Raw genomic sequence first — 11,519 nt, 5'->3', positions numbered from 1 at the left:
TGGCGGATAAAGGCCTTTGCGAAACACCAATGCCACGTTAAACGCTTTGACAGTTACCGCTTTGAGGTGACGGTCGGCATGCCGGTGGATGGAGTCACACAAGTTGACGATCCGGCAGGTGACATCCTCCTAATGGCGAGTCACGAGTTTAGACAGGTGCTGCTGAACCTCGATCCAGGCAGCATGGTAGAGTTCAGCACAAAGCTGGAAAGGAAGTTGGGTACCAAACTACCCGCATTTGAACTGAAAGCCATACACTGTCTGGACTGCAGCTCATCATTGGGGCCTGAGGGACGACAGGTTAAGATTGAACGGAACTGGAGGAAAACCATGCTTAAAGCCATTCAATTTGCATTTGACTTATTCTTTGCTCCCTTTCTCTGTGCTAGGATCAATGTGTAAGGAAGAAGTGGAAGGAAAGGTCACAGATATAGAAATATAAATTACAGTTAAAGTGTTTGGAGTTCCTCTTCAGGAGCTTGAGCTGCTTCGGAAAACGCTAGGGGGAACGCCTTCTGTGACCACGCTCTGAATAACATGTGAAATCAGTCCAATAGCTGAGCGGGACGTCACGGGCGGGTGACGTCATGACCAGGAAGCTATAAAAGCACATGCGGCGGAGCCAGCGTCAGCTTTCTGTCATTCAGCGAAGCGCTCTGTGTGTGTCAGTCATATTTATTGTTGTCTGTCAATTGTGAAAGTCTATAAGCTCCAGCTATGTCTAAGCTCATGCAAAGACAAAGCATTTCAAGGGCGAGAGCAAGCCACGTTGTAGGTTGTGTGTTCCTTCCCCTAGCGTTTTCCGACGCAGCGTCTCGTTCCCTCGAGGAACCAGGGTTACATACGTAACCTGAGACGTTTTTTCCTATTCAAAAAAAGGGATGAATTTGAAAGAGCTGTCAAACTCCAAACACAGTTTGCATATTTTCCTGTCAACATTTAAAATAAATACTTAATTTTTAATGTTATATTAGAAATCATGTATTTTTGTTGTGGAAAATGATGGAAATGTATGTTTGATCATGTATTATATTATTACATGTATGATTCTTTTCTGCAGCTATTATAAAATTGTTAATGCTTTGATATTTGTACACTCAAATATGAGTATTCTTAGAATCATTGAGTTACATTATTGCTCAAAAGTTTGGAACACACATTTTTAAATGTTTTTTTTTTTTAAGTCTCTAATGCTGCTCACCTATGCTGCATTTGTTAGATTAAAAATAGAGTATAAACAGTTATATTGTCAAATATTATTACAATTTACAATTACTATTTTCTATTTCAGTATATTATAAATAATTTTTAAACCTTATTCCCGTGATGGCAAAAGAATTTTCAGCATCATTACTCCAGTCTTCAGTCACATGATCCTTCAGAAATCAGTCTAATATGCTGATTTGATGGTCAGTTATTATCACGTGACACTGAAGAATGGAGTTATGGCTCCTGAAAATTCAGCTTCACAGGAATAAATTATGTCTTCAAATATATTAAAATAAAAACAGTTATTTTAAATTGGAAGAAAACCTGCAAAAAAAAAAAAAAACATGGTTAAACTATGGAATGAGAGCAATTAAAAAGCAGCACAGTGGAAAAAAAATGTGCTCTGTGTGAACTGGCCTTTTGTCCTGTGCCCAAGATTGTTAAGGTTTCGTTTCACATTTTTAGTTAAATGATATGCAGCATCTTCCTTGCTTTTTATCCTAAACCACCAGATCCTATGTAACCACCAGATCTGACCTAAGACGTTTCTGACCTTCACAACTCATTTATGATTACCATCCATGTGCAATTGATCTTTATTCACATTTTTGTTTCAAACATTTATTTATTTTTGTCATGAATAAGAAAGCATGGAATACTTGTTTAGTATTCAAAATATTTATCAAATGAAGTGTTTCTGTGAACATGAGCCTCTATCTTTTATTGGTTAGTTGAAATAACCTTTTTTTTTTGCACTCTGATGATGGTCACTGTTTGTTATATGGAAAAAACCATCTCTCCACAGATGTTTTCCTGAGAGGTTTTATGACAAGTTGATGTAAAACCTGTTTACAGTGCTTTTGTGAAAATGTTAAAATGGATTAAAGTGCCTTTCACAATTATTGTCCTTCTAAGGTCTGATGCTGCATAGTTGCATGCATTTAGTTCACTATAAGCATATCAGATGTGTGTGTGTGTGTGTGTGTGTGTTAAATACCCAGAAGCAGACAGAGAGACTGAGAAACAGCACTATGGAAAAAAAAAATCTGTATAATATACAGTAAGTACAGATGTCATATTAATTTAATCACATTCCTCCATTTGCCTCTTTTATTTTTCCATTAAGTGTCAATAGAATATGTTTAGGCATCATAGATATACACATTAGTAACACTGGATAATGATAAACATGCGTTTTTGTCGAAAAAGCATTAAGATGTGACCCAACAACCAAAGACGTCTATCTCGCATGTTTACACACAAAAATGATTAAAAAGCAGCACAGTGGAAAAAAAATGTGCTCTGTGTGAACTGGCCCTTTTTGTCCTGTGCCCAAGATTGTTAGGGTTTCGTTTCACATTTTTAGTTAAGTGATATGCAGCATCTTCCTTGCTTTTTATCCTAAACCACCAGATCCTATGTAACCACCAGATCTGACCTAAGACGTTTCTGACCTTCACAACTCATTTATGATTACCATCCATGTGCAATTGATCTTTATTCACATTTTTGTTTCAAACATTTATTTATTTTTGTCATGAATAAGAAAGCATGGAATACTTGTTTAGTATTCAAAATATTTATCAAATGAAGTGTTTCTGTGAACATGAGCCTCTATCTTTTATTGGTTAGTTGAAATAACCTTTTTTTTTTGCACTCTGATGATGGTCACTGTTTGTTATATGGAAAAAACCATCTCTCCACAGATGTTTTCCTGAGAGGTTTTATGACAAGTTGATGTAAAACCTGTTTACAGTGCTTTTGTGAAAATGTTAAAATGGATTAAAGTGCCTTTCACAATTATTGTCCTTCTAAGGTCTGATGCTGCATAGTTGCATGCATTTAGTTCACTATAAGCATATCAGATGTGTGTGTGTGTGTGTGTGTGTGTTAAATACCCAGAAGCAGACAGAGACTGAGAAACAACACTATGACAAAAAAAACCTATAATCTAAGCGGGTATACAGAGGTCATATGAATTTAATCACATTCCTCCATTTGCCTCTTTTATTTTTCCATTAAGTGTCAATAGAATATGTTTAGGCATCATAGATATACACATTAGTAACACTGGATAATGATAAACATGCGTTTTTGTGTGTATGCTTGCATGTATAGGCCTGTTTGTGTGTGCGTGTGTGTGTGAGAGAGTGTGTGTGCCCTGAAAAACTCAATCTATTATTCCCTGGTTGCATTGTGAATGTGAGAGTGTGTTTCACTGCATGTCTGAGAGAGGAAAGCATGAGAGAATGTATAATGGCAGAAGGCCTATCACCATGGTAACAGGACCAGAGAACGTAAGAGAACGAAAGAGTGAGAGAGAAAGAGGAACAGAGTGGAAAAAAAGCAGTCATTGTCTCAGGGTACAAAAATGATGTGAATGAACTACAAATGTAAAAATAAGAGTGGAGGAACTGATTGTAAGAGGCACAGCCTCAGTATATGTAGAGCAAAGAGTACTAGAAAAATGGGACAGGGAAACACGTGAACACCGGAAAAGACAGAAGAGGGACAAAAATGAGAAAAGCAAGCAAGCAAGCTCGCTCGTCAGTTTGAGAGCACCCTGTTAACATCATAACACTTTAAAAATGTATTAATTAAAAACATGTGTTTGACAGTTACATTCATTCAGCCTTGTTCATATAGCAAAAACAATCACTGTCCTTTGTGTCACAGTCTACACAGACACCCAACAATTCATTACCACATCTACACCAAACAAACAGTCACTCAGAAGGTGAATGGCACCTTAAATGAAAAATAACTCGCCATGTTCTTTCTACAGTGGATAGAGAGATACATGTACACCTGTGTGGTCACAGAAAACAGTGTAGAAATGATTTATCCACTGGTACATATTGGAATGATGGTTCCAAATTCAATACAAGATAAGCTATTTGTCATGTTGCCACAAAACGCAATTTTGACACATCCTCAACTATGTTCATGCACTTACAATGGAAGCCCAGGGAGCAAGGCATTAGCAAAGCAAGAAAAACAACAACAACGAATAGCCACAAAACAAGCATTAAAATGAGCCAAAACTAAAATGAGCACAAGTAAAACTCGATATTTTTGTTCTAATTCAACTGTATTTAAAGAACCAGCATTCCTACAATTTTGTCAAATCTGAATATATGAGGAAGCCTAATTTAAAAGTGTGACTTCTAGACCTGCATAAGTCATGTAACTTGATAAAATCCTAAAACGATGATGAATATACATTGTTTTCTAGCCATGCCAAGCTCTAAAATATTGGGTATAAATTGTGAGTTAAAAATATTTTTTCCAGTTAAACACGAACACCTGGAAAAGTCATGGGGTTTTTGGATATTCTTGTGGAAAATGAGGGGCCTTGGAGTCAAACATTGAGAACCACTCATATAAGCACTTTAACAAACATACAAGCTGCAAAAGTTTGCTTTTAAACCCTCCGAATGTCCCACAGACTTCCACTGAAAGTACTTTTTTCTAAGATTTTTTACAATTAAACAAATAGAAGAATGTGTCAGAATTATTGTTTGTGGTAAATCATTGATGCCAAAATATCCTTTAAATTAACCAACTGATTTCCATGTCTTTCTGCACTGTTTTGTAGCCTGTGTCACTAAATTGTTCATCTATACTTCCTACATGACTGTTTAAATTTCCTTTTGAGGGATCAGTATAGTAGCTACAATCATAAATAAAAAGGCAGTGCTTCACTGTGAGAGCCCAGAACTCTGCATAACCAGAAACCAGATCAGAGTTTGATCCTGAGTTCCCGACTCATGTCAGTTTCCTTACACAAGACTACAGAAGGATTTTTTGAAAGAATGTTAGCAGTGATATACCCTCATTCTTCTTTCTTTCTTTTTTTTTAGAGACAAACCAATGCTTTTCTACCATACAGGTGTAAATATAACCCATCATGAGGTGTAACCAGGTTAAGACAGTGTTTTGATGAAGTAGTGGTTCAATCCTTCTGATAGAATACACCAGACAAGTACTGGAATTTAAACCTTCTCCAAGTGCGAGATATAGTGATTTGGTCGTATAGGCAATCAAGTCTCCACAAACGGTCGATTCAATGTGAAGTAAAATGAGTGCTCGTGTAGCAGATGCATTGTGGGATAGGTTTTTGGGAAGCACGTGATAGGAAGACTGCTCAGAGCACTCTTGTTACCATGGCAACCGAGTAACCTGTCTCCATGGCAGCCTGGCACAGAGGAGTGGAGTGGTCTCATTCCTGGTCTTCAGCCCAAAGGCACTGCCCTTTATCCAAACAGCTGTCAATCACAGATCAGCGCAGTCAGGGATTGGCCGGCAACACCATCCATCACATATCAAAGCAGTCCGGGATTGGCTGGTCAATCATAAATTCCACATACCGTAGCTCATTGGCAACATTCTTGGCGGTGTAACTAACCAAACAAGTTATCAGTTAAAGTCACTAGCTATACATAACTGCTCTCCTGGAACGGCTTAACTGCAAAGTCCATCTGTTTACTTTTGGGGTCTGGCAACTACGTCCATCTTCACAGGACCAATAATATTTGTTTTAAAGGATAAATTTAATGCATGTGCATGATTTGAATGCATGTTGGTGTGTGTGGCCCTGTGAAGAGCATTACTGCATTACCCCGTTACATGTCTCTTGTCACTGGTTTTCCACACTGACCCTGTCCTGAAAGATATAGAGGTTGTTAGTGGCTGCGATGGCGATGATGTTTTCAGCCGGGTGCCAAGCCATGTGCAGAATTTTTTTAGTGAAGTCCAGACTGTCCACGCCCACGTCACCCCGGCGACGCCGGCCCCCGGTGTAAACACGGCGAGTCCGCAGCACGGCGCGCGGTTTACTGTTCTCACGCCATGCCTCGAGGGTTACACCGCGACCGGTCTCACGATCAAACATCCGGAAAAAACTGTTATACGCTCCTGTCATGATTACACTTGAAGGGGGTACGGTAAGCATGATGGGTATAAACCAGAATGGGTATGCGGAGTGAAAAAGAGTTTGGAAGAGGAACAAATCAGCAAATCAATAGGATAAAAACCATAATGGAAATACGAGAGAGAAAGTAGAAAGGGAGAGAAAGAGGGTATGAGTATAAAACAGGAAATAAGCCTATATTGCATAAAATATGATTATTCAAGGCCTCAGAAATGCTTACCTGTCTGTGCTGTTCCAGACGCACTCAAACTTGTCAAAGATGCAGTCGTTTTCATACAAAGAGCAGAGCTTGCTTCTTAGGTACTCATGCACCTGACACATAAAGAAATGTTCATATATATTTATACTAAAAACAAGAATACACCCTAATTTAAATAACAGAGTTAAAAACAGTGATGCACAGCAGAATATGACTAAATATTTTGCTATAAAAATAAAGAAGATGGAAAATGGAGCACAGGGACTCAAATCAGTTAATTATTAATTGAATCTGTTCATTTACATAAATTGTCCATGAGAATCTACTTCGATCAGTGTTGGTATTGCTAAGTAAAATTACAAATATTAAAAAATGTTTTTGTTAATCGAAATAAAGATGAAATAAAATCACATTTAAATATCAGATTAGAAATGTTGCCTTGGCAACTAACAGAAATAAAATAAGTTTAAGCTGAAGTGTTAAAATTGCTAAAAAATAAGACTGAAATAAAAATAAAGCTAAATACAAATAGTAAAGAAATACAATAAAAATGACAAAATCTTATAACAAAAGTACTAAACGTTAATTTAATAAATACTATAATAGTATATAAATAACACTAACTTTCCAACACCTCACAGGAGAGGACCATTTAGGTTGAACTGATTCACTAGAATATAAGTATAAAAAGTGTCTTACTGCACAAGGGAAAAAAAATTAAAATCAGCCAGAAATAGTTTAGCCTAGCATATATGTTGTAAATATCATATGTTTATGGTATTGTTTACGAAGACCTGCAAGTTGCCCACCTGGTAGGTCTCCACTGGGCCCTTCTCCATGTTGAGGTCCCATACTTTGACAGTCAAGTAGTCTCTGGTGAGCAGATAGCGTCCACTATGGCTGAACTTAACGTCAGAAACCGACGAGACGATCTCAGAGAAGAAAGATCGATTGCCTGGGTCCTCTGGCTCCTCAAAGACTAAAAGTGGAGAAAAGATACGTCAGATGCACTTGAAAGTCTGAGTGTGCTGGGAAACCGTTTCAATGGTTTTACACTTAATGACAGCAATGAAACATCTTTAACACTGTGGTCTGCTTGTCTTTTAATGCAGCTGTAAGTGTAAATCTCACTACATCTGCTACAGTGCTAATTTCCCCAGCAGCTAGCACAGCTGTTCTTCTGTGTCCCGCTGTCTTTTTTAACTAAACTACTTACAACAGGTTCTAGCTAAGTAAAGAAGGGCATAAAGAAACTCAAGAGGTTAAATGCAAGATTTGGAAATAGTTTGGGAATAGATTCATCTGTCACAAGAGGCATTGTCTTTTCTTCTAATTATTACAAAACATTATTACAAGACAAAATTAAGTGTATATATTGATTTCATGTTTACTGTAAAAGTGTGCAAAGTAAACTTAAAATGGTATACACTACTGTTCAAAAATTTAAGGTTGGTAAGATTTTTATATTTTCTCTGAGTCTCTTATGCTCACTAAGGCTGCATTTATTTGATAAAAAATACAGTAAAACAGTAATATTATGAAATATCATTACAATTAAAACTGTCTTTTAAAATGTATTTTTTTCCCTGTTATGGCAAAGCTGAATTTTCAGCAGACATTACTCCAGTCTTCAGTGTCACTTCAGTGATCCTTCAGAATCATTTTAATATGCTGATTTGGTGCTAAAGAATCATTTCTCATTAATATTTTGTGAACACTGTGATGCATAATTTTTAAGATTCTTTTGATGAACAGAAAGTAAAAAAAAAAACCTGCATAAATATATATCTTTTGTAAACTTGTATAATATATGTCTTTACTGTAACTTTGGATCAATTTATGCATCCTTGTCGACTAAAAGCATTAATTTGTTTAAAAAAAAATAATAAAAAAAAACTTTTGAAAGGTAATGTAGGTAATGCAGTCTATGCGTTTAAAAAGCATATACTTACTTTTGGAGTGCTTGTCACAGAGTGCCGACTCTCTCATGTCACAGAGGCGTAACGTGCCTTTACTGCTGCTGTATACAAACAGGTGGCAGTGCTGTGGGTGGAACTCTGCAGCTGTTATTACCTCCGTCAGGTCCTCCATATTAGCTGGCTTAATGTCCACAATGTCTGAAAGGGGGAGGGGTCAAGGAGAATTTCTGATTTACAGCTCTGAAAGCTCTCTTCTCTGTTTGAGACTCCTAATTCTTTCAGGAACTCATGCAGATGTCAAGATTTTTAGTGAATAACAGCTTAAATTTTGGTCTGTTTCTCACACAAATATTGTATGGTATCAGAAGACTTGAAATATAGCCCATGAGTCATATTGACCACTTTTATATTTTTTTGGTATTTTAGTTCCCCTTTTAAGAAACAGAGATCGCATAAGGCCTAAAACTAAAAGCACATTCTGATAGTGGGGGCTTATAAACTATGTATCATCAGCTCCCTGATTGGTGTAAAGCTGTAGTTATATGATTATCATTCTGAGCACTCACACGCACACATACATGTTCATCCACACACATCTACTCAGTAAGCACTACGCATCACATGCACACAACCTACAATTTTCCTGAAGGCAGCTATTATGTGTTTTAGAGGAGAGTGTTTCCTTGGTGAATTATTTAAATGTTTCCATAGATATTTTATTTCTAGGTCAGAGCCCTGCTCAAAAGAAGAGCAGCTGTGCAATCTGGAACACAAAACCTTCTGCCTTCAGTCCAGTCACAAGAACACAAAGAAACGAAAGCAACCAGTTTTATACTGCATGCAACGTTTATGCCTCTGTCCCAATTATTTGATTTTATATAAGCCAGTTTAAAGAGTCACGATGGTTGCATTTTGTTTTATCTTATATTTTGTCTGTGAGTGAATAGGCAGAAGGATAGACATAAAGGATACTGAAGCTTCGATCTGTGATATCCAGGTGCCACATGTTGATCCTGAGATCATCAGCAGACAGATATGTCTCGCCATCACTATTGACTGATATGGAGTTGACGTGGTAGGTGTGGCCGTTGGCAAAGATTCTCCTCGGCCGCACCTCAACCATCAGGTCAGTGGGCTTCAGGACCGGCACCTTGAAGGAAATGACATTTTTGCATCAGAAGTCTTCTTTTATTTTAGATCACCTACTCAAAATTAGGGTAACAATCTAAATGTTAAAAACAGTGCATATTGGTTTCATTCATTCATTTAATTTCTGTTTTAACTGTATTTTTTTTTAGGTTATCGTATTATCACAGTGATCAGGACCCTGATCACATCTCATATTACCCTAAAAAAACTATATTTTGAGATAATGACCAACTAATTGTAAATTATCTGGCTTATTACACCACTACTTACCGAAAAAAAAAAAAAATGGACTTGAAATATTGATTTGAGCTATCATCATGTGCGAAGAAATAACCCAGGGAGTTATATGAGAAACTAGCACAGATACTTTATGCAGGAAATAGATACTGCAAGCAGGTTGATAATGTCAGCTGTCAAATATACAATTTAGCAGTCATTATACAAAAATATTTAACCACAGAATGCATTGACTGACCAATCAGAAATGTATTCCAGAGAGCTGTGTATGTTAATTTTTTTAGAGCATGACAAAATCAGTGACTAAAACAAATGATAAATAACTAAATAAATCAAACCCTCCATCTGCACTGGATTGAATATGCCAGCTGTGAAAATACCCGTAATGACGTCACGGTGGAGATGTCCTTTATTCGCCCTTCTTCGTCCTTCAGATTGTAGCCCTCTGGCCGCTTGTCTCTCTCGCTCACCTTCCATAACTTTATAGTTTTATCTGTTGGAACATGTCTTAGAAATTACCAGCTATTCATGCTAAAACATCAATACATATTTCTGTGGCTTTGAAAGGCATATTTAATGCAAGTGGTCTTGATAAGCATTGTTCATGCTTATGTTACTATTAAAAATGTCTTATGATTCATTGGTACTTACAGATAGTAGCAATGTGAAATGCAATTCAGTCCAACTATTTCAACTATTTTATTTCTTGCACAAAATAAATACAATGCCTTTTAATATTCGGCCTAAAATTATGACCCTCTTGTAATGAATGGCTCATCGTGTAATTAGGAGGATTACATTGACAAATATGAGGCTAGTTTAACTCCTGATGGACAGGAAGTGGTTGCATTTATATATATATATATGCATTAGTCTTTGAAAAATAACCATTTAACCCTACCATTTTACTTTTCTATATTGGAAGATTACAGATTTTAGGGATGTGAATAACTGCAGGTGGAAACACAGTATTTATTTTAAATTTCATAGACAATATGTACAAATTTATACAGAATTGGAATACATGGTTGGAGAATTTCTGCATAACTGGAGCTAAATGCTAATACTTTTACGTAATAGTCTTGCATGAAACTCCCAGCCGAAAAAAAAAAAAGCCTTTTACGGTACAAATTACCTAAAGTAATAGAAGTTCATGGCCATGTGCTAGCACAGCACAACTGTGGTTTTGACAGAATAAACACTTTTATTCAAGAGCTTCGTCTGGGCATATGGCTTCACATTGTACACCCTAATAGTTGATAAACAGCATGTCATGCTGTTGCTTCTGTTAGTACAATGATGATGACACTAAATAAAACAGCCTGGCCTGCTCCCGACGAATCATTCTGCTCTGTAACGTGATTATGGAAAGGCCTGCAAAAGACACAAACAACTCCTAGACAATTTTAGGGAATAATATGCAAATGCTTGTATGAAAAATTAAAATACATGCTTCAAAATCAAACAAATATGATTTTAATTCTATTCAAATGCATTAAATGTAAGACTGTCTTGGTTCTGTTTGCACATGCATTATTCTGGCTCGCTCACAACGCCCAATAATTGAATGAAAACAGTCTCACTAATGCATGCTGTAACCCAATAATAGGTGTGTGGTGGGATCAAAGTCTGAGTCAGCTGAATTAGAAGACCTTACCGCTCAGCTGCTGAGATGAAGGTTATTTTCAGGACTTCAGAGAGGTGAACAGGATCAAATTATGGTTGAGTATGTGAGTGTGTATAATGGGAAAGGACGTGCTTTTCTCTTCTAAGCAAAGAGGGAGTGTTCATGCAGGTGTGTGCACATACCTTCTGTGACATAGTCTCGGAGGAAGCTGTGATTGATTTTGGGGCTCTCGCTGTCCTCACCCAT

General features: G+C 36.9%; 1 protein-coding gene and 1 pseudogene across 1 annotated transcript; one reads left to right on the top strand and one right to left on the bottom strand.

Annotated features, from left to right (window-relative positions):
• Window positions 1–402, top strand: part of LOC107702259 (wolframin-like) — a 1,840-nt pseudogene extending 1,438 nt beyond the window's left edge.
• Window positions 403–4,435: 4,033 nt separating this feature from the next.
• On the bottom strand, window positions 4,436–11,519 carry LOC107702257 (serine/threonine-protein phosphatase 2A 55 kDa regulatory subunit B gamma isoform-like). Its single transcript, XM_016504516.1, has 8 exons — window positions 11,456–11,519; window positions 11,304–11,337; window positions 10,027–10,153; window positions 9,233–9,410; window positions 8,294–8,458; window positions 7,151–7,320; window positions 6,363–6,454; window positions 4,436–6,140 (listed from the first exon to the last, which is right to left on the bottom strand). The coding sequence occupies exons 1-8, from the start codon at window positions 11,517–11,519 to the stop codon at window positions 5,849–5,851; spliced, it is 1,122 nt and encodes a 373-aa protein (XP_016360002.1). The 3' UTR covers window positions 4,436–5,848.

The sequence above is a fragment of the Sinocyclocheilus anshuiensis genome, unplaced genomic scaffold, assembly GCF_001515605.1.
Source record: "Sinocyclocheilus anshuiensis isolate Anshui unplaced genomic scaffold, SAMN03320099.WGS_v1.1 scaffold86, whole genome shotgun sequence".
NCBI classification, from domain to species: Eukaryota; Metazoa; Chordata; class Actinopteri; order Cypriniformes; family Cyprinidae; genus Sinocyclocheilus; species Sinocyclocheilus anshuiensis.
This window is presented reverse-complemented; position numbering and strand designations above follow the sequence as displayed.